This window comes from Atractosteus spatula, chromosome 6 (genome assembly GCF_055471065.1).
Source record: "Atractosteus spatula isolate fAtrSpa1 chromosome 6, fAtrSpa1.hap1, whole genome shotgun sequence".
NCBI lineage: Eukaryota > Metazoa > Chordata > Actinopteri > Semionotiformes > Lepisosteidae > Atractosteus > Atractosteus spatula.
In genome coordinates, this window is record NC_142711.1 from 33,215,468 (window position 1) to 33,239,794 (window position 24,327).

General features: G+C 38.8%; 1 protein-coding gene across 5 annotated transcripts in view; it reads left to right on the plus strand.

Annotated features, from left to right (window-relative positions):
- Positions 1-20,349, plus strand: part of faim2a (Fas apoptotic inhibitory molecule 2a) — a 38,244-nt gene extending 17,895 nt beyond the window's left edge. For 3 of the 5 annotated variants that reach the window (XM_088919788.1, XM_088919790.1, XM_088919791.1), the window contains exons 5-13: positions 1,507-1,560; positions 2,077-2,127; positions 5,370-5,409; positions 6,614-6,651; positions 7,348-7,435; positions 9,910-10,005; positions 10,928-10,981; positions 11,434-12,735; positions 19,603-20,349. In XM_088919788.1, coding sequence (XP_088775914.1) covers positions 1,507-1,560; positions 2,077-2,127; positions 5,370-5,409; positions 6,614-6,651; positions 7,348-7,435; positions 9,910-10,005; positions 10,928-10,981; positions 11,434-11,580 — 568 coding nt within the window. In that variant the 3' untranslated portion in view covers positions 11,581-12,735; positions 19,603-20,349. Of the gene's footprint in view, positions 1-1,506; positions 1,561-2,076; positions 2,128-5,369; positions 5,410-6,613; positions 6,652-7,347; positions 7,436-9,909; positions 10,006-10,927; positions 10,982-11,433; positions 17,305-19,602 lie in introns of those variants that run through there. The other 2 variants (XM_088919789.1, XM_088919792.1) reach the window with 1 other exon arrangement.
- The last annotated feature ends 3,978 nt before the right edge of the window (positions 20,350-24,327 follow it).

Genomic DNA, 24,327 nt, shown 5'->3' on the forward strand with positions numbered 1-24,327 from the left:
TGAAGACCAAGGAACACACCAGGCAGGTCCGTAATACTGTTGTGGAGAAGTTTAAAGCCGGATTTGGATACAAAAAGATTTCCCAAGCTTCAAACATCCCAAGGAGCACTGTGCAAGCGATCATCTTGAAATGGAAGGAGTATCAGACCACTGCAAATCTACCAAGACCTGGCCGTCCCTCTAAACTTTCAGCTCAGACAAGGAGAAGACTGATCAGAGATGCAGCCAAGAGGCCCATGATCACTCTGGATGAACTGCAGAGAACTACAGCTGAGGTGGGAGAGTCTGTCCATAGGACAACAATCAGTCTTACACTGCACAAATCTGGCCTTTATGGAAGAGTGGCAAGAAGAAACCCATTTCTCAAAGATATCCATAAAAAGTCTCGTCTAAAGTTTGCCACAAGCCACCTGGGAGACACCCCAAACATGTGGAAGAAGGTGGTCTGGTCAGATGAAACCAAAATCGAACTTTTTGGCCACAATGCAAAACGATATGTTTGGCGTAAAAGCAACACAGCTCATCACCCTCAACACACCATCCCCACTGTCAAACATGGTGGTGGCAGCATCATGGTTTGGGCCTGCTTTTCTTCAGCAGGGACAGGGAAGATGGTTACAATTGAGGGGAAGATGGATGCAGCCAAATACAGGACCATTCTGGATGAAAACCTGTTGGAGTCTGCAAAAGACCTGAGACTGGGACGGAGATTTATCTTCCAACAAGACAATGATCCCAAACATACAGCAAAATCTACAAAGGAATGGTTCACAAATAAACGTATCCAGGTGTTTGAATGGCCAAGTCAAAGTCCAGACCTGAATCCAATCGAGAATCTGTGGAAAGAGCTGAAAACTGCTGTTCACAAACGCTCTCCATCCAACCTCACTGAGCTCGAGCTGTTTTGCAAGGAAGAATGGGCAAGAATTTCAGTCTCTCGATGTGCAAAACTGATAGAGACATACCCCAAGCGACTTGCAGCTGTAATCGCAGCAAAAGGTGGCTCTACAAAGTATTAACGCAAGGGGGCCGAATAATTTTGCACGCCCCACTTTTCATTTTTTTATTAGTTAAAAAAGTTTAAAAAATCCAATAGATTTCGTTCCACTTCACAATTGTGTCCCACTTGTTGGTGATTCTTCACATAAAATAAAAAATTTATATCTTTATGTTTGAAGCCTGAAATGTGGCAAAAGGTTGAAAAGTTCAAGGGGGCCGAATACTTTCGCAAGGCACTGTATATGAATGCAGAATTCCTTGCTTCATCGTCTTCTTTTGTTCTGTTTCCATTTTGGTCTGTCATCTCTTATGGAGTCTAATCCTCTCAGACCCCCATCCAATTAAGTTCAGTTTAAAGTGTGAATTTCCTGTCCTCAGGCCAGCAGCTCCAGAGTTCCAGTTCCTCGTGTGTATGAGTCTGCATGGTGCAATTCAAGAGAGAACATGTGGCTGCATCTGCAAAGAACAGAAGATGCATATCTAATCGTTTTGTGGTTTTTCTTGCAGCGAACAGGTCAGACAGTTTGTGCAGTACAACCGTATTCTCTACCTTGCCTCATAGTAAGTAACCACAACAATCTGATCAAGTGCTGTCTGCTTGCTCTTTGTAGAAAAGAATTCATAAAGCATTTATAAAGCCAAAAAAACAGAGAACACAAAGCTTATCTTTTGCTTGTAGACTGAGATACCCTAAAATGGCAACTGGTTGCGCTCAGTTGTAGAAATTATTCTTAGACAAAGCTGTGCACCTGGCCTACATTTTGCCTGCACAGAAGCTGTGATAGCAAGTGTAGATAATTTCTTCTCATCTTCAGAACTTGTTTAATTTGTCAACTTCTGCCCCCCTCTTTGTGTATTTTGGTGTATTTGTAAAATGAATAAAATTATACTCAAAACTGAAACTGGAAATGAAGCTGCACCTAAAGAACTGTCTAGCAGTTTGATGGTTATTTGGCAACAAAGTCTCGTAAAGGGCTGCTGGCAAAAATAACGATACCACAAAATTCAGTGCAGGTTTCACTGTTTCACTTTCTCCTGGTTGTGGTGTGTGTTTAAGTTGTCCTCTGTTCCTTTCAGCATCACCTTTATGGGAACATACCTGGTGCTGGTGTGCAGTACAAGTGCCAGGTGAGATTAAATGTCAGGCTTCACTCAATCTGGGTTACAGCATGAATACAGTGCAGCACCTTGGTAATTAACCAAATGCCATATGTCAGCTGTACTTATTCCAACACTTTAAAAAAGAGACTGTTTTAGTTCAGGTGGGTAGCTGCGTCAGCATGCGTAGGCTGCAAAGGAGCAAGTAATAGGTTTATTACATGCTGAAAAAAGAAGAAAGAAAACACAATGTTTCAGCCGTGGAGCCTTCTTCAGGTGTTCCTTGACTGTTTTAGTTGCTTTCTTGAATTATTTTATGTAACCAGGTAAGTCAGTAGAGAACAGATCCAAGATGAATACAGCATACATGTACAGTTATACAATTTTAACATAATATCCCTTAATTTAAACTCTAATAGTTAAAATCAGAGAATTTAAATTTAAGGGATGTTATGTTAGAATTGTTTAAAGCACTAGTAAGGCCTCATTTAGAATATTGTAATTTTGGATTTAGAATAATTTAGAGTAGTGTCACCACATTATAGAACATATATTGCTACTTGGGAATCAGTCCAGAGAAGAGCAAGCAGATTCATTTTTGGGACTTAAAGCAATGTGATAGCCTGAAGGATCAAATTGCTTTGAATCTTCAATACAGGAACCTATGATGGGACCTGTTACAAGTATTCAGAATCTTCCATGGCACTGACAAAGTGTAACGGGCAGATTCCTTCAAAATGAAAAGTGAAACACGAACCAGAGGGCACAAGTGCAAATTATGTGAAAGTGTATTTAAAACTGAGAACAGGAGGCACTTCTTCACCCAAAGGCCTGTGGGAGTGCCGAATAAGCTACCCAGCAATGTGGTTAAAGCCGATACTTTGGCTTTTTTTCAAGAAACGACTGGATGAGATTCTTGGATCAATTAGCTGTTAAGTACCAAACAGGCCAGATGGCTTTATTATGTTCTTAGCAGCGTTATAGACATAAAAGAGTGAAAGAATAGGAAAGTAAATATCAAATCAGATTACAAGGCAAAACCTAACAAGACATGACACTCTTAACAAGTGTGAGTGTCAGGCGGAAAAGATCACACAACTGAACACACCCTCAGATAAAAGATGAATTATTTCCGTTTTACTTGATTCAATATGACTTGTGCCCCTCAATGGTAGTTTCTTATGGTATGATTTTGAATCTTGGCTAAGGTCTGAACAGAAGGATCTTTTTAAATTGTAAGATGGCACAAAGACCTTCAATAAATTCTGAATCTAGTAAAGTGTATTCCCAGGTCAAGTTCTGCACAACAACTTAAAACAGTGGCATAATAAAGAATCCTTGAAACATTGAAGCAGCTAAAATCCATTAATGTTGCACCTTCTCCTCTCCTGATCTGACCACAAATAATGGTCCCACAAGCATACAGTGGGAAAGGTGCTCAAAATCTGAAGAATGAAAACTCGGAAGCACAGCTTCATGGTACTGCTAATATTTTTTCTGAAACATCACAATCTGAATCTCGGCCAGGCTTTGAGCAGAAGTATTTCCAGTCATCTTGATGTTGAAGGAAGCGTTTTTTAATAGGAATGTCTTGCAGGTGTTCTTGGAATGAAGGAAAAAAAGTGTAGAGGTGCATTTTATTTGACTAAATAATTTCCCCTAAACAAGAGGCTTTGTGCGGAGAATAACCACTTCTGCACATGATGTTTTGGGCTGCTAGTCCAGTGCATATTTTTACTCTAAAATGCCATTTATTATTAATGTGAAACGTGGTGACTACAATAGTTGTAAAGTTGTAAAGTAAAGAAAATATATATAGAAAAGGGGCAAACCAATGAACAATTCTGTTTAATTGAGGTAAATTGTAATCAAACCAAGTGTTTACTTTTTTTTAATTGAGATAAAAATAAAAGATCATTGAATCAAATACAATTCAACAGATTGTGGGATACTAGTTTCTCCCTTTGTTTAATGATCAGTTATTTTTTTCAGGATCATTATCAGTGTCACACCACTCAGCATAATAGAGTTTTATGCCACTGTACACTCTGGAAGACGTGCTCCCTGAAATGTTTGAATAAAGTACTTTGTAAATGTTTAATTGGTCGTAGAAATGTTGCCCTGTGGCCTGTATCCTAAGCCTTGTAAGTCAGCCTTGCGTGTTCTGAAAGACTTTATAAGGGGTTTAAACATTACCATCTCAGAAGCTAAACCTGGGCCTTGTCGGTAGGGGGAATAGAGACCTCTAAGGAAAACCAGGCTGCTGCAGGAAGTGGTGCTGACCCTGAATTTCACATCCATTGCCCTTGGAAACACAGTGGTGTTGGAGGTGCTGTCCAGTGATTAAGAGCCCTGGACTATAGTCTGGCCTCCCCAAGTTGTTCCATTAACTCCCTTAGGGAAGCTGTTTCTCACTTCTTTACCTGAGGTGCTGTGCAGTGGGCCTGCTGGTGCGGAATGACTGCTGTGTATCACCCAGGATCTGCATTCAGTGATGGATGAAGTGGTTCTGTTTTATATGTAAAACATATTGGGATCCTTTGGGATGAAAAGCCCTGAACAGATGCCAGTAATTATATGAGTCAGCTGTGGGATGAGTGAACCAGAGACACATCAAGCACACAACACTCTTCACGCTGCTAATGCTGTGATCTCATATGATCCTTGTGCAGGGCTGCCTAGGGGAAGCCAGAGATGCCTTGGGTTTTGTACTCCTAACTGGGCCACAGTGACATCTGCTGGCAAAACAGGCATCTGAATTTTTTGGAGGCAAGATTTCATCATTGTGACGCACTGTAGGAAGAGGTGCTGAGTTTTCAAAATTTAAAATTGCTGGATTGATTCATTGATTGGGAGGAATTAATTAAATATGTTGCTGAAAAGTTACCCGTATAAAATGTAATATTTTTTTCTTCCTTTTGGCTATAACAAGACCTTAACTTTAATATTTTGAATAAGGATTTTCACTCCCTTTGCAAACAATGAGAATACATAATAGCATAGTCATATACTGAATTTCACACAATGCCTGAATACAGGAATACTGAAATGGCAATAAAATAAAAAAAGAACAGCGACAAAAATCCCTTGAAACACATTCAACCCAATAAAAAAGGGAAAAAAAACATTTTCCATATCTAAAGTCTATTATTAATAACGCTAATTATAAACAATTTCTTAATAAATAACAAGAAGATATGGTGTTGAAAATCAACAGGACTGGTGATATTGATTTTTAAAGGATAAATAAATGGTTGTTCTCCTCTTTTCAGGCGGCGGTATCCCACCAATCTCATCCTGCTGGGCATCTTTGTGAGTATTCCGTGAAGTGAAATGCATCACCAGGCTCCACCCTGGGCTGCTGTGTTTTGATGCAGAGGTGGCCTTCACTGAGAGTTGAGTAGCTTCCTCTCAGCTCCCCTGTGTCCTTTGTAATGGGATCTGGACCTGCTGGACTGACAATGAGCTGTGTTTCGGAGTGGTCTTTTTCTTTCCTCTCTTTTACTGGTGATGATGGCATCCACCAACTGCTTTCTTCTTATATACTGTTTATTTTATTTGGCTGATTATTTCTGTCATCTTCCAGTCACGTATTTTGCTTTGTATGAATTGTCGTCTGGGTCATTTTGAAGTGTGGAAATGGTACCGTACACTGACTCAATAGCAGCAAGTTCAGATTTAGTGATTGACAAAGATCTGAAGAGGCAGTACTGTGGAGTAGTGGTTAGAGTTCTGGCCAATGCTGTTGTACCCGTGAGGCAGGTATTATTTGCTCCAGTAAAATACCCCGATTTATTGATGGGTGCAAATGTCATTAGATAAAAGCAGCAGCCAAGTAAATAACTACTGATGTGCAAGGCCACCTTGAGAATGGAAGAAAAGTGTAACAGTTCAGGTACAAAAAATGCACCATATCAAGGCTTTGAGGGTCTTGAAGTTGTACTGATGAGTCGTAAAGTAGAATTATCTATATACATCTCATTCTATATAATTCCTTCTTGTTAACTATCAGAAAGCACATTTCAGAAAGCCATCGCAATAAATGTGGCAAACCAGCTAACCAGGGTGGTATACAGTAAAAGCTGGAATGCCACCCTCTGGCGTAAGGAAAGTTCACTTAATCTTCAAAAGATTAAATCCACTATTCTTTTATATCAGGGGTGTCTCTTAACCTGCTGGTTACTGTACTAAACCGGATCGGTTTAACAGCAGCTCCCAGCTCGTCAGGTGCTGTTGCCTTGAAGAGCCCTTGAGAACCCTCAGCCTCACGACCATCCAGGACCAGGACTGGACACGCCTGCTCTGCATTTTCAGTCTTCTTTATTCCTCTCATTGTGACTGAAATACTAAACCATTTCATGTTGCTTGTGGGGAAAATTCTATGATCCTTAAGTTTTCAAAGACAAAACAGCAGTGAAATAAAAGAGCAAATAAGAAAGACAGTTTTCCAGTCCCCAGGTACCTTGAAATTAACTTTCCATGCAGTGACTGTGCTCTCCATTTCTTCTTGTTTCAGACCCTGGCCATGTCCTATATGGCAGGAATGCTGGCAAGGTAAGATATACTACCTGGGAGTCAAGAAATGGTTTAAATATAAATGAATGAGTTAGGAATGACTGAGTGGTGGTGCCTGAACACCTACTGTAGCTGCTGGAGTGTGAAAGTCCCTTAGCAATTAAAAAAGCGAGAGCTAAGGCAGTGATTAAAAGATTATGACAGACAAAGTGTGAGAGTTATGAGTGACAAGATAATGAGAGAAGGGGAATTAGTTGCATAAGAACTGTTACAAACTAAAAGAGGTTGTCCACCCCACCTGGCCTCTTTGGTAGTTGGCTAATTAATTCAAAGATCTCATCCAGCCCTTTCCTGAAAAAAGCCCTTGTATTGGCTTCAACAAGGCAGGGCAGTTTCTTCCAGACACCCACAACTCTTTAGGTAAAGAAGTGCCTCCTTTTCTCAGTTTTAAATGCATTTCCACCTAGTTTCCCCTTGTTCCCCCTTGTGCTCTCCGGTTCATGTTTCGTTGTTCATTTGGGGAAAAAAATGAAAGAAGAAATCTGTGATTTTTCTAAAATATTACTACAAGGAATGACTAAGTAATACAGGAAGAGTGAATGAGATTAAGTGTTCAGATAAGAGAGTGAATGAGTAGGACAACTCATGAACTCAGACACTGAGGGAAGGACTGTGAACTGTTTATCGGATTGTTTTTGTTCTCACAGTTTGTAAGCATGTGTTTTGGTTTCGCAGCTACCACAACACCAAAGTGGTGATGCTGTGTGTTGGTATTACTGCCCTCGTGTGCCTGGCAGTCACTCTCTTCTGCTTTCAGACCAAGGTGAGCTGACTGGGTGTGTCTTGAATGCTGTGATATGGTGCATTGGAGCTGTGGGGGTGCTGAATGGCATTGCAGATCCTCTGAGAACGAACATGGGCTTGCTGCCTGGGGTTTACGTGCCTGGTTCTGCCAAAGTAACCTTATCATGCTGAACACTATCTTCCCTGGTACAGAACGCTGTATTACAGCAGCTGGAAAAGAGAAAAGGAAGAGGATACTACAATAGAGAGAACATGTCTGTTTGTCAGACAATCAGGCATAGTTTTCAGTGCACTTGGATTGTTTCAGATGGCATCCTATCATTTTGTCAAGCACTTTTCATCAGCAGCTTGTCATCACCAAAATTTCATTGAGTTAACAACTCGATGGCAATTTTGTCACGTTCTTTTCATCAGCACATTTTTCACCCTTGATAACTTGTCATGGAATTACATTCCACTTGCCGTTTCTTTCAAAGCATACCCATTACTGGAGCTGTGGTAAAATCATATTTGATGTATATTTTCATACAACATAAATAACAGTCTCCAGAAAAGAAAAGAGGTTGCAGACAGCCTGTTTTGAAGATCAGTTTTGTCTAATGTCCAGGAACAATTCCAAAAAAACAAAAAAAAAGTTTCCAAAATGATTGCCAGTTCTAAATCTCACAGTTCCTCTAAAGCAGTTCTAATCCAAGGCCTGTGTTCATGATCAGTAGATTAATTGATCACAATTATAATGCTGTTTACACTTCAAAGGATCCTAAAGCACTTTGAACATAGTTGCAGACCTACTTCATCTACCACTGAAGTGGTACCTGTACATGACACCTCAGTACAAGACTTGTGGCAGCCATCCAACACCAGCAGCCCCACTACACAGGTAGAGAAGTCAGAAATTGTTTTGCTAGTTGGAATTGAGGAGGAGTTTCAGGTAGGTCTGATTGTACAAGAATGCAGTGAAATTCAAATAGTTTAGTTCCAAAGGTAAGAGCACCACTTACATGGTTCATAAGTCCATAGCTTAAACCTCTGGTTAGAAGGACACAAGAGACTGGAAATCAGAATGTTAAAAATTAAATGCACTTTATTATCAAAATTATCTTCATTTTAAGTATTTTTCTAAATAAAATCTTATTACTTGCATAATATAGTTTTAGTGTCAAAAAGTAAATAAATCTAAATAAGATTACTGTATTTAATTTTCATTATGGCAATTAGCAAGACTTATTTTACATTTTCAAAAACAGTGTGAGCTTTCAATGATTTAACATACCATAGTTTGAGTTGTTAGGTGTGTAATCAGTTTGCAACTCACGTGAATAATACATAATAATGCATAATACATAACGCCATTCATGTGCAGAATACACCGTTCTGCCAAACCCTTGTACTAAAACAGAAACGCTCAGTTTTGGGGGGGGCGTGTAATTTATTTTTATAAAATTGTTTTCCCACATTGATAGTAATGCTTGCATGCCCACATACAAATTTATTTTTCTTTATTTGGGTGGATGTCTCCTTCTCGTTTATTTATATCACAGCACCAAAATGAAAGTCCACTTGAACGTAGACCTGAAAGAAACAGTTTAGGCACTCTTTGGTTTAAAAGAAGATTCAGATTGTTTAATATCTTGTGATGACCTTTTCCATTCAGCTGCTGTGAGGATAGTCTCTTAAACTTAGTCCTTATTGTTATGGTAATACCTGCCCCCCAAACTAATCTCACATATTTGTTAAACTATTGGCAAATTTTTACAAAAATGATGCTAGCCAAAGAGAGGATAAGCAGCTCTGGATTTGCTGAAAACTCCTGTTGATTTTCTATAAAGTATACAGTATTTGTTCACATCAGTGTAATAGGGCAGTCAACAAGCGTTGGAACACATACTCATAATGTTACAGCTGAGAGGAGGCCATTCAGCCATCTACCAAGGATTCAGCTGTTTCTTGAAAGAAGCCAGGTTGTTGACTTCCACAGCATGGCTGGACTGTTTGTTTCTTCCTTCCACAATGGTTTGGGTAAAAAAGTGCCTCTGTTCTAGGTCCTAAATGTACTTCCATCTAGTTTCCTCTTGTGCTCTCTGATTTGTGTTTCACTGCTAATTCTAAAGAATACACTGCTTTGACTTTGGCTTACTTGTGGTTTTCGTTGTTCAAGGCTAAAAAGGTTCAGCGTGTCAGCCAGCCAGTTCCTGGCCTGAAGCCAGGGAACATGTTTGCTCTTCTCTGCAGATTCCAGAGCAGTAATATCTTAGTGTGACTAATATACTACACAATGTTCTTAATGACGTTTTACTTGTGTGTTGCACAATTTTAACTTAACATCCCAAGATTTTTAATTTTGTGCTTTAACTGTAAATCCTAACATTTTGTTTGTATTTTTAATTGCTTCCCCACATTGTCTAAAAGATGTAAGTGGTGTGTCAACATATACACCCAAGTCTTTTTCGTGAGTACATCATTACACGGCAGTGAGTCTGTCTGTCTCTGCAGTTTGACTTCACCTCGTGTCATGGCCTAATGTTCTCCCTCATGATGGTGCTGCTTCTCACTGGCCTGGTGCTCATCTTCACTGCACCCTTTGGATACGTGAGTAGCCTTGGCAACCACTGCCTCTTTCAGGATAGCCCCCCCCAGTATGAGTTTTATCCATTTCCCTGCCCTCTGCTGGGCTCCTCCAACAGCCCATGACTCTGATATTCCCAGGATAAACCAGTGAATATTCATGCAAGCTTTCTAAATAGGAAAAGGATATTCTGTCCATCTTACTTTATTTATTTGACTCAAAGAATAGTACACTATATAATCTCATTATCTTATTTACTAAACTAGGTTAATTGGTTTCTGTAGGTGTGAAGATTACCAATGTTTGTATCACACAGAGCTGTTTTGGTAGTTTTGGGTTTTATTTTTCAAAGCAGTTTTTTTCATCGTTATAAATGTACAGAACATTTCAAAGGAAGACTCAAAAATCAACCAGTCCGTTCCAACACAACTTTATGTTACAAGCACTGGAGCCTTATAAAAGGACCTTGTGCTGTGTTAGCAATGTCTCCTTCAGTCCATTTTATACCATTTTATGAGCTTGCTTGAAACCAATGACTTAAACATACCGTGTGACTTGTGGCATAGACGATTAAACCACATAAGAGAACATTATTGTAATATTGCTTACAGATGATGAAACAGTTTCTCAGCAAAAAAGTGAATGTACCTTTTTTCCCAATTAGCAATTATCTTGAATCTGGGGTTGCGCTGTATGTGTACAGTATATAATGCTTCATAGTGTGGGTCAAAAACATGTAGGTAAATCATGATGTGCACAAGCACTGATTAGTGTACCTATGTCAGAGTAAAATTAAATACAGATAAAAAATAAAATATACAGCCTGGGGTAAGCACAACCGGACAGCCAGAAGATGCTGTGGAATAAGAGGATATTGATGGAGGTTCTTCAGAAGCACTGGCAGAAGTCACAGTGGTGACTGGGAATGTGCTTTCTGTCCTCCAGATTCCATGGTTACAGACTGCCTATGCAGGACTGGGAGCCCTTGTCTTCACTCTGGTAAGCATGTGAAGTGTCATATGAATTGTTGCATCCTGTTTATTTTTTATGCTTTGTAAATTGAAATGTATTACTGTGAAACTATCTGATTATATATTATCACACAATATCATATATCAAGATGAAAAACAACCCAAAGTAGACAGCAAGCAATAGCCAGAGGTGAACTGTGAGTGAAAGACATAGACTCGAGGTCTACGGTAATGCTATGTAGATATAGCTGGAATAAATACCTTTATGATCTCTGTGTGAATACATTTACATACTTAATTTTTCTAGAGAGCAAAGCCCCCCCAGGTTAAAAAGCTGGTTTCTAAGGGTGTCCGCTCTGGCAGCTCTTGGTGGTCCTGGAGGATGTATAACCAAGGGAACAGGGCGTGCACGAGCTGTGGCTCTGAGTTGGACAGGCTGTCCTAACAGCAGGCCCTGCCTCACTGTGTCTGTCCGCGCAGTTCCTGGCCTTCGATGTGCAGCTGCTGATGGGGAACCGCCGTTACTCCCTGAGCCCCGAGGAGCACGTGTTCGGAGCGCTGTGCCTCTACATGGACATCGTCTACATCTTCTTCTTCCTGCTTCAGCTCTTCGGCAGTCGCGAGTGAACCTACAGAAGTACCCCCCTCTTCCCCCACCCGTGACCTTCTCCCGCTGACATTCCGCACACCCGTCCGAACACACAAACACACACTGAGATGCAGCCACAGAAACACGTCCCTGTCCTCACAAAACTCCCCCTGCTCCTCGACAGTCTCTCACCCCCTGGGGGTATCAACTTTCAATCTGTCTTCCCGTGTACTTTATAACACTTTATGACTTTTTTTTTCTGTTATTGTACAACACACACGTTAAAATATTTGTTACCAGATAGTTTGCTTGTAGTTTTCTACAGCTTTTGACACCGTCCATATGGGACAAATGAGTGAAGGGGATGTAGAGGGGCAGGACGGTTTATGTTTTAATACTTTGTGTGTTTTGTTGTTGTTTTGTACTTCTTCTTTGTACTCAGGCTACATGCTGTAATGCAAACACTCTTAGCTTCCACCGTATACAAACAAGGTCCTGTGTTGTTGTGGTGCAAGGCAGGCCTGTCCTGTTGTCTGAGTGTGACAGGTAATCTCTCCCTAGTGTTGCCAGTTTTGGAGTGACTGAATGTCTCCTTTGATATCCCCCTCTTTATCTAGCCTCCCTTCTTGAGAGGAGGAAAGTGACATGAAGGGCAGGTTAGAAACCAAAAAGCATGCTGCATGCTCAAAGCAATAATAGGCCCCCTGGCCAGGAGTGTCTATGCAGATATGAGGGCTCCTCCTTGTTTGTTTTATTACACAGCTTCACTTTGGGTGAATACATGGCATAAAGAATTCCCTAGTCTTCACAGAGCCCATAAAAGCCTTTGTACCCAAAGCAGACACGCCACAGTCCTGACAAAGGGAATATTCACTCATGGGTCCTCTCACCACTTTATGGAAGAAAAATCCATTCTCTTCAGCTCCCTCGTCAGTTGAATGATATTGAGTTTGGGGGCACATTTCTGAATGATTCTCTGTCTCAAGAACCGCAGTGCTCAACATCAATACAGACAAAAATATCAATAATTGCTTGGTGTCCCTTTTTTTATGATTTGTGTAGTGCGAGTACCACAACAGACTTTCTGGTCTGGCAGTCACCCAAGCTTTGGAAAGCACATCAGAAGTACAGCTGACTGTTGGATTTGAAGTCTCATAGCAAAGCGGCCTTAAGAGCTTTAAAGCATCTTTCAGGTCAGTCTTAATACTTGTTCCTATGCAGCCAGCAGGAGTCAATCATAAGATACACAGTATATAAACAAAACATCCAGCTTAAAGATTGAACCTGCATTTACAAAGCAATTGGTGCTAATTTAATCTCTTATCCAGTGGGCTGGGCACCTGACCATTTACTGCTTATTATAATTTAAGATACAAGACAGTGGTTTATCGTTAGCATCATTGTATTTTTCATGTTTGAAGTGACTGTGGTTTTAGGCCAGATTGAAGATATTAGATCCACCTGACATACCTGTTAGTTTTTAAGAAATGTTTGTGCCAATCTTCTAAGACTCAGCAAGTAGCTTTATGGAAAGCTGCAGGAAAGAGTGTAGTTATAAAAAGTTGGAATTTCCTGATAGGTACACTTTATTTAATATACCCTATACACAAATATACAGAGACTATACAGAGTACTGTAGTAGAGTTGTATTTTTGTTTATTCGCTAATAGTGCTAATGCTAAGGCTAATTTTAAGGCTTATTTTAGGAAAGTTAAAAATACACTTCCCAGAATCACACATCTTTTATGTTTTAATTGGAATAGGAAAGTGTACTTTTTATACACTTTGAACTTCAAATTGGCCTTACGAGGTGCCCTGCATGCAGGAATTGCTTTTAGTTGGAAGCCGATGATACCTTGGCCAAATTGATCTCACCCCATGCCTGATGACATTTGGCCAGTTGTGTGCGTATAGTGACATGACCAGTGATGCAGAGGCTCACAATGACGGCTCTTTTTCCTTTTCCCCCCTCTTCATATTATTAATGAGATGTCTCATGTCTCAAATTGACCACAGTGGCTCTTGCATTAGAGTCTTCAGAGGGCGTTACAGTATAAAGCGATGGGTTGCCATGGTCCTTACCAGTAATTAGCAGCTACTGCATCTGATAATAGATGGATAATAGGTGAAGTAATGGAATAAATTCTAGTTACTTCATGCTACAGAAATAATTAATGTAAGTACTATATACTGTATGTTGAAATATACACCAGTTGTCTGTTGCTGACAGTCTGCTGTACTATATAGATCACTTATGGATGCCCATAGTTTCCCTTGACAACTATCCTTGCTGACAAGGAGTAAAACACTGGGACAGTGAAGACTAAACTGGCATTTCATTATGAACTCTGATAATAATTTCTCAGGAAATATAAATATAGATGCTCAGCACATCTCCTGAATATTTTCTTATACAGTCAATTAATTTCTAGTCTCTTGGGTCAACACATTTATAGTGTTAACTTTATTTTGATTTAGAAAAAAGTATTTGTACTTTTAGCTCACATAGGTGTCTCTTGATGGTAATTAGGCTATTTAGTGGACTAATTAGGCACTTATAAAAAAAAAGCTATGAACATGCTGTCAACCCACCTTCCTTTGATTTCAAGTCTTTGGAGTCCATAGTCAACATAAAATCGAAACCAAAGAATTATTTAAAAGAGAAAAGGGCAATAAGTGTGAAAGAAAAACAGGCAATTTTGAAACTGAAAGAAAAACTACCAAAATTTAACCCTAACTCCATTGGCCAAGAACACCTTTGCAGTTGTCGACAGAAAGTTTATTAAAACTGTTAAGGAGAACCTAAAACAGCTGTCAGAGAAATCACCAGCAACTTCCAGAGTACAGATGTACTCTGCAGACAGAGACAGCAGATTTGCAAAGGCAACTGTATAAGGTGTAAAACTCATCAGCACCAACAACAGAAAAGCCAGGTTAAAAGTTGCTTGAAGTACGAAAATGAACCAGGAGGGTTTTGAGCAAAGTTTTATGGTCCGCTCATGCATGATCACCTCTGGAACTGTCTCGCTCATCTTTAATTATGTAAATAATGATGGCAACAGCAAAATGAATTTGCTGCTTGTGAAGAAGATAGTTGTTCCCACCTTATTGAGTTCGCCAGGCAATATGACAATGACAGGAGGTCTTCAAGGGAGAAAAAAGGGGAAAACCTTAGACTGGCCAAGTCAATCTCAATCCCTCTGTGAATGTATTTTGCATGTTCAGCATGCATTTGACATGCTAACAAAAATAATTAAGTCAGAACACCCTAGTAATAGGCTCCAGGAACTCCAAGTGACTTCAGCAAAGGCCAATACACAAGAATCAGAACAACAGCTCAATTAATCACAGACATCATGCAGGTATTTTCTCTAAGGGATATGCAGTCAAATCCTGCCTTTTAAACTCTGCAAGTTAAGAAATACAGGAATTGTCTCTCAGTACTTATGATCCCATTTAAAGGATTGGGTTGAACACAAAGTAGTTCTAATATGATCTAATGTATGCATGAAATTACCTATTAGATAACATATTATAAATTTTACTTGGCATTCATATCAGTCTCATGGTTATAAATACAAATTGCTTGATTTTAAAATAATACGTTTTGACTTTGCTTTCCCGATAGTTTTGGTGGGCACTACAGTTACCAAGTTCTTTTAAATATATATATATATTCAGTCTATGAAGTTGGACCATAGCGCTACATCTGGGCAGCCAGGGTATTGCAATGTTGAGAGCACAGGTTTGAAATATGAAGTAAGTTGAGTAGCATGCTCTTAAAATGTTAATTCTGCTAGTGTAATAATGTGTTGATTTTGGAAAGAGATTTTATCTCAGTATATTAAATATGCATCTCTGGGATATTTGTACAGAATAACAAGCTGTCCTTCTTTAGAAGGTAGCCTTGCTTGTGAAATATGGTCCTGATAATATTTCACTGGAAAGGTTGAAATTTCATATTTGTAAGAAAAAAAACCTGAAACTAGCCTTTGCCTTCCTGTTACACAACAGTTCTGTTACTTTTTTTCATTTCTGTTTTACACAGGACATGCTTTCATTGAATAATCACCGATGAATCTGTAATATATATGATGACGTATTAAATATATTCCTGAAGTAAAGAAAAGCATTTTTCTCCTTAAACCTCAAAATGATCCAATTTCAATCTGAATTTGTGAAGAAAATCTTTGTGAAGATTTGCATACATATTATTCACTATTTCAACTTCTCGGCCAGCATCAGATACTTTTGGGTAAGGCCCAAAAGAAGTGTAATTTGCATTTTTGAATGAAATGAGACACCTGATCTACTTCATTCACATCTTCAGAGATCTGCCAAAATCTTATCACATCATTTTCCTATTACTGTTGCTTTTCTATACCCTTGTGCTGTAGTCTCTACAGCCTCAGTTATTAATATGAGCTTAACTAAATGGAAACACTTCTGTATACGAAGGTCTGAGCTCAAAGTGGAAACTACAGTGTTATAGACAGTTATACTGCGTTTTAGGTCGTATGATTTTTCCATCCAATTACAGTACTTAATTTGTAGTGCGACACTAGCAAGTACAATATCCTTTAAAGTACATCAGACCCTAATATATTAGAATACCAAAATTTGTCAGTTGTATTCATGAGGAATTTTACAAATGTGACAAAGTGGGAAAAAAAGGGCTAAATTATCTGTTCTCACATTGGCAGTAGTTATTGAACAGCAGTTTTTAAAACTACCATTGTGTAGTTGTGTGAATAAGCTATAGTTGTTGGACTCCAGTTTCTCCCAACATCCAGAGACATGCTGGCCAGGTTAATTGGTATCTTAAATTGTCCCCATGTGGGCTGTGGTGTGTAGGGATGCGTGTGTGTCCTGTCTCTCACAAGGTGAGTGTAGTCTCGCCTTGTGCCCTGTGCTTCCTGTTTTGATTTTACTCATTCCGAATAGATTGGAAGGTTTAGACTATTTCTTAATGTTCTGTTACAGCTACAGTATGTATAAAAGAGGAAACCCTACATGTAACATTTAATGTGATCAAATAAATTGAGCTACTAGTGTTGATGGCGTATTAGCATGATGTTCTGTGACATTTTATTGTCCTTTCCCTTAATGTGAAAAGAGAGTAATCAGAATATTGTGTCTGAACAATGATGTTAACGTGCAACAAACAAATGAGAGACAAGAAACTAAATTTTAAATAAATTTTAAAGGTGCCAAATGCCTGAATTGTGGCTAAACATGTAATTCAGGAGCTGGTATTACGTGTTGTGATCTCACATAGTGATGGGAATGGCACAAGTGGACATAAATAAAAGTGTCTTTCAGTTCTACAACTCGAAAGTCAAAGCAATTAAATCATTTCGCAGCGTGGAGCTGAATCTTTTTGACTATCCACTTCTTAATTTTGTCTGTTTTTAACTTCAGCTTTTTCAAAATAGTCTTAATTTCACGTTCTGCAATATATGTATCCATGTAAATTAAGTTGGGACTCTTGACTGCTTTTTCCATTCTTTTTAAGATGACTGAAACCTCGATAAATAGTGATGTACAGTACCAGTGATGAGTGCATGAACTGGTGTGGCAGCCATACTGTTCTCTTCTGTGTGCTGTGGGCCTGTGCTTTCAAACAGTGACGTTTCAACCCTCTGTATTTTTTTCACAACCTCCAGATTATGATGACGGCTGCCACCAAGATTATTATTTTTTTATGTATTCTAACCTGTTGATTGAAAAATGAGTCAGTTCAATAAAATAATATGAATCAACGCTGGTGTTACTTTTTGAAGCTGTGAAACTGGTTCAGTTATTGATTCAGGTTGTCATACTGTTAAGTGCAAGTGGACTGAAAACCTGTAGACACACCATCCCTCCAGAACCAGAACCAGGGTTGGGGACCCTCTGTTTTTAGGACCTTGACAGTTGTGTTTAAATGGTAATTTGGTGGATTTAAAATTTTTCTTATAGTATGTAATTTTGAATTGTCTTTCTGAGTCATTTGGGCTTTGTCCTACATTTCTGGAATTTTTGCCATTCCAGCACATTGCAGACCTGGTGTCATTTTCATCCAAATGCATAAACATTTGCATTCACATTTTTGGTTTCATTATTTGCTTTTTAGGAGTATAAGGTTATAACAAATCACACTCACCAGCCCAGTGGTGAAAAAACATTAAAAAAGGCATTCAAGAAAAGGAATGATCAAATGGTCTTACATCACATTAACAACATTTCAGAAGCTCAGTAAGATCTCCTGTATTCCTGTATGGGGAGGTATTTTTCTGATGGGAAAATTTAATCATATGATCATTTTATGGAGAAAAGCTGTTTCACCCGAAAGAGGATCTCATTGTAACATTTCATGAAGGATCCAAGTTAAACTGCTTTAGCTACATGCCTGTGAATCTTTTTCCAGAAAAACTATTACTTTGTGTAACCTATCATCAGTCCTTAATGGACAGCCTCTTTTTTGGCATTAGTATCCACAGGTCCCTGTTTTCAGGGGTAATTCAGACGTAATCCCCTGGGTTTGCGGTCTCAAAAGCGGAATATTGTATTCCTATTACGGTCTTCCGAGTTACATGCTAGTTAGAGTTGGTGTGCAGCAGTGGTTCAAATCCTAGCTGAGGTACTGCTGTTGCATCCTTGAGCAGTGTACTTCACCCAGATTGTTCCAGAACAATAACTGTCCATCCATTTTCTAACTGCTTTATCCAATTCAGGGTCCCAACAAGCAATGGGCACAAGACAGGAAACACCTTGGACAGGACACCTGTCAATTGCAGAGTACAATAGCCAACAATACAAATTGACTTTGTTAATCCAAAATTGGAAATAATTTCCTTGCAAACATTTGTCAGGTGTTAGTAAGCCTTGGTGAAACAGTACCCTGCTCACTTTCCTCTGGTATACAGAGCGGCAAGGGTGACCAACCCAACCCTTCATATCGGTGGCACCAATTGACCAAAATTCTGTCTGGTACCTAAATATTAATCTGATTTATTCAAAAAAGAAAGGTTTAGTGATTATCTGTTTTAAAAGCTATAACTTGCAGAAATTGGTATTGTTTTGAAATGAATGTTTGACACAAAGCATTAAAAAATGGTGTCACAGCTGTTGTTTTTTCTGTTGGATTGTGATGCTTTTTGGAATTGGCCCAATCACAGAAGATCTCCTATAATGCTGAAACTAATGGGAATGCCAAGTTTCACATTCACCCCAACAGCATGTATTCCTTTACGTTAATACTACCACTCCACTTTTATCTACGTTTTCATTTTTTTTATTTTAAGGCTAAGGTTAGGGTTCAGAAAAGTAGTGTAGTGGAAAGGATACAGAAAATATTATTCACTGCAGTTGTTGTAGTGATAGTTTAAGTGGCTTTCACCTTCCGGCTTCACCTGGAGTGATTACTACGTAACAACCTGCCTCCAAACCTGAAGGTTTTACAATGTGTTGGGAGTAACTGCAGCACAGTACTTACCAAATAGTTTTCTGCATCACATGTACATTTCTTGTTTATCTGAAATCCTGTTGAAAAGCTGTATTTCTCAAGGTGGGTAAGGAAATGAGATCCATATTTGGTCATTTTCTGACTTGTCAGAACTGACCTCTAACCTGCTCAGGCTCAAGTTTTGACACCAGGAATGCTTGTGTCTGCTATCTGTCTGAGACTGTTCCTCTGAACAGTCATAAATGTGTACCACAAGGTTGAATTTAACCCTTAATCTCCTGCAAAACCTCATGTAGCAATGAAACGTGTTTTTGTATCTCAACCAATACCCTACTCCTTTGTTAAGCCAAAAGGTAGAAAGTAGAGGACACAATAACTTGGATTGGATTCAAAACTGCATATTGTAATAAAAAAACTGATAGTTATAAAATTACACTGATAGCTAAAATTCAACTATTGTAGTCGAATCAATCAATTATTTTTCAACAATGCAGTCCAACGTTACTCAGAGGCATAATATTTGAACTGAATGCCTGTCAGTGGGATGCATGTATGTTTCAATGTTAGATTTTTTTACACTACTGTTTTGCCACTTGCGATAAATGTATTGCAGCTTGTGTGACCAGGGGTAATGGTTCAGCGGGCCCACATATAACCAGCTTCTGTGACCAAGGAACTGAGATCCGGCAATAGGTGCTTGCAGGAGCAGCTTGAAGACAAGCATGACATTGTGCTTTTTGGACTTTCTGCAGTTGGAAGATACACCTCTTAAAGACAAACTCCCTACAATAGACTGAGTGCAATGAAGCTGGCCATCCCTAGTTAGGGCATTAATCCAGTTTCCATAGAAAAATATACAGTAACAGCGATACAGAGAAAGAAAGGGAGGGAGAGAAACAGAGAAGGGAGAAGACAGAAACCAAAGAAGAAACATCATTATCAAACATCATCCTCCTCTTCCTCCAAATCTCCATGAGTGAGTCTCATCCCAATAAGACTTGGAACCAGTTTCTGACCAGGTAAAATGAATACTATAAAGATTTCTAGATTTCTTATATTGTGGAATCCTCAAGCTAAAAACATCTCTCCTATGTTAGTGATGTACTGTGAGAATGTGAAAAAAATAATTCCCATTCAGTTGTGGGCATCTGTGTTTTAGAGAGGGAGATTGAGCCCATGGTAGGACCCATGATTTGTTTTGGCCTTTAAATTGTTTTGCTGTGTATTTAGATTACAGGAGCAGAATTCTAAATTTTCTATGTCTAAAGTAAGACCCTGAAACCAACTGAATTGGTAAATATCTGTATTTTGTAGCATTTGTATGGTTGTGTTATTTATCATAATAAATCTTTGTCTTGTGTAAGTCTGGGCCTAGTTATTACTCCATTAGCAGAGCTGTGCAGGAGAATAGAAGAACACAAGTGCCGAACTCCTCTCGGTATTCCCTGATTTCAGGGAGTGAAATTATTTAACTTGCATTGCAAGCTGGTATCAGAACCTGATTTTTAACACCCCCCCTTTATGTAACAATATTATTTTGTCTCTGGAATAACAATATCAACAGGACTTAAGCAAATGTTCCCTTTGCATACAAACTACCTACAGTATAACATACTGCACGTACTGTATAGTACAGTACATGTAAAGAGATATGCTTAGTGTTAGCAGTAGCATAAACACTGCTAACATCTGAACAGGATTAGGATTAAGGATGTAACCATATTTCAAATCACTAAATTGTTGACAATCTACTGTAAGTACTGTACTTTGCCAAAGGGCATAACAACGGTGTCCTACCAAATATTTGAACAGACAGCCTTCTAGTTCTGAGCCAGGAGCCCTAAACACTACTCTTCTACTATTGGTCTATGTTACAAAGGTAACAGTTTCTCTTAAGGTTCAATGATAAACTTTTTTATCAATCCCTTATCTATTCATAAATGGTGAATGAATAACAACATGAGAACGGTTACAAACGAGAAGAGTCCATCTAGCCCATCTGATAGTAGCTTATTGATCAAAGGTGCTCATCCAGATATTTCTTTGACAGAAGTCAGTGTCTCATCCAGAGACACAGTTATTAATGTCTACTTATGTTCCCTTCATAAAATATGTACTTTGAACCCCAAACACTCACCTGTGTGTTGTCTGATCACATGTAAAACCAATTCACAGATGCCATTTTACATGCACTCTACTTGTAGACTAATGATTATGCATTTTTTGTAACGAGTCTATTAACACTTGATATTTTCTGTATTCATGATTAATTATGTATTATTGATTAATAAGATTTATTATTGAAACTTATCTTTAAATTTTACCTTAAAATACTAACACAAAAATTTACCAGAGTGGCACAGTGATGCACTGTTCAGCATCTGCACCTTGCAGCGCTGGGGCCACTGGGGCCACTGGGGGGGAGGGTGATATCTGCATGTTGTTTGTATGTTTTCTCCATGTTCAATTGGGTTTTCTATGGATACTCCAGATTTGTCTCACAGTCCGAAAACACTGACGGATTAACTGGCTTCTGAGAAAATTAGCCCTGGCGTGAGTGTGTACAGGTGTGTGCTTTGAGATGGATTGGCGTCCTGCAGGGATGTTATCCCGCCTTGTGCTCAATGCTTCCCAGGATATGCTCTGGGCCACCGTGACCCTGAGTTGGATAAGCAGGAATTGAAAGTGATGATGATGATGATGTGATGCGTTTGTTAAGTACTTCAGTCTATGTTTTACAGGTAAAGAAAAATAATCAAGAAGTTATAAATACCTACAGTAGATAAAGAGTCCTGACGATGTAAAGGATTTGTTGTTGCCTATTGTATCTGTTTCACATTTCTCCTGTTTTTTTTTTACTGGTCCCTCAGTTCCTGTGCTTCTTATGTTCTAAGTGTCCGTGGCAGAGTGGGTGTGGAGCCACTGTGTGTGCTGACCTTAGAAATGTGGGCGTGCAGTGTACACGCAGCTGCCACGGGGGCGACAGGACACGTCAGTGGAGGGACACCTGGTGCGCCCATGAATTCTGGCGAATGGGGGTCTCTCTCATACTCGAGGAGCTCTGACTCTGCAGTGTCACCACATCCTGCTCCCCACCCCACCAACACGGCTACAATTGGGGAGTCCACAGCAGAAGCAATAGCTACCGTCAGGATCCACCTGCCTTCGAAATCTTCTTTTTGTGCTTTTATTCTGCTTCCATTGAGCAGACCTCCATTATTAATAAACCACACACTCAGAACCCAAAAACAAATATTATGCTTTGTACTATTTTGTTCAATGTTATTATTGCTACAGAAATTATATCTTATGGAAATATTTCCTTCCAACAACCACATTAGAAAAAAGGACCAGCTACTCTACATACAGATGGAAAAACAGTTAACAGGCCTAAGTTATAAAACAGGTCAGTCCTTCATTTCTGAATGAAACAGGAAGCAGATACTGTATACTGGCATTGTGTGTTTAAGCCATTCTTGTATAATACTTTTGCCTAGTATCACATAATACAGTATAATATTACAGTACATTATTGTATATTCAAACATTTTGCCATTTTATAGAGGATCTGAAAAACATTTAATAAAATCTGTAAAATACAAGTGTTTAAAAAACAGATCAAGCTACAGTATAAAATGAAACAGAGAGGAACCAAAACTTAACATATTTAAATGCCTGTCATTATATGTGATGTTTTAGTTTTCAATATCAATATCAACAAAAAAGTGTTGTTTTTGGAATATAGGTAGTTGATTTACACATGCAACGTGAACCCGAAAAAACCTAGGTAAATGAAAAACATGTCAATTCAAACCTAATCCCACATGAGAATGATTTTTAATAGAGGGTTTGGTTTCAGGTTCCACTCCCAACAAGAGGTTTGAATAACTAAATAAAAACAATTACTTTTACTTGTACAAGATGCTTATGCAGTTTTAAAAGGAAATTAAAAAAAATTGCTTATCAATTTCATGCAGACTGTGAAGGGAAAACTGTTGTACAGGAAGTGCTGGGTGGGAAAAAGCCCATAAAAAAAGTCATATGCCCAAAGATACATCGGGACTGTACAACTATCTTTTACCATCATTGGTCCTTTTGACTAATTATTAAGGTTTATTCAATGGTGTCCATAAAGAAGGTTTGGGAGAGATGACAACAACCAAGTTCAATCAGCCTCAGCTGTCAATAATTCATGGTCAATTCTGATATCATTTTCTCACCTAAAACATTATAAATACCGTACATTATCCCCTTCTCTCACTCACATATGTCTTTTAATGTCGAACTTGCATCATCGGCGTCATTCTTAAACCACCCCACCACTCTTAATTCAATTGCAAAGAAGAAATGCGTTTGTGGCACTTATTTTTAACAAACTGGAGTCTTGAGTCTTGTTCTGTCCAGATTTCACAGACACAGCCCATTCTATTGGCTTCAGAGGCTATTATTGAGGCCAGCGGTTCACAGCACCTTGTCCTTTATCTCTTCTTCTGATCATTGGCTTTTTTTGTTTCCAGTTGCCACAGTCGCTGCTTTTTTGGTCCACAATTAGAAACAAAATTCCATTCAGACAGCATCACCATTTATAATCAACAAAGGAAGATCATCTTCTCACTTTATCATGAAATTCCTCAGTTATTTCAATGGCTTTCTCTTATAAATATTATAAAACAATTTCTAATTGTTGCAGCTGACATCAAACGTCATGTCAATAATATTGCCGATTCTATCTTTCTCAATTTCAGAGGTTCAAGAATTTAGGCCTGTTGCCAACTAGTATCCCTCTCCAGCTCCTCCTTATTCAAATCTAGTATTCCTCTAAATCACTCTTTCCATCTGTACCAGCTTTCCAGCTGGCACAAAATACTATCTGGAGTTACACCTTGTACCTTCAGTTCCTACCATACTTCCTGGAGATGTTTTTATTCCTTCCATCTCCTTCAAATGTAAAAATAAATACTTCTTGTGATATAATCTCATCCTTTATCTTCTATTGTAAGGAAAATATCATTCTAAATTATAAACAATTAAGTCTACTTACAGTACATCAGACCTTTAGAATCTTGACTCCATTATCTCCAGATTAGCATTTTTTAAAAAGCATCTCCTACTGATTCTCTTTTTGCTAATGAAAAGCCTCATACTCTCTCATAACTGTTTTCTCTTTGATCTGCATGAAGTTCTCACAAAGCCTAAATTTGCTGCAGAGCAATTCTGTGGCTGCTCCTTCCAGATTGAAGCTGCCTCCTCAGCAGCCCGTCAAGGCCTTGCTTATTATCCCATAAAGCAACTCAGCCACTGGTCATCCAAGGCCACCTTCATTTACATAAACCAGAAC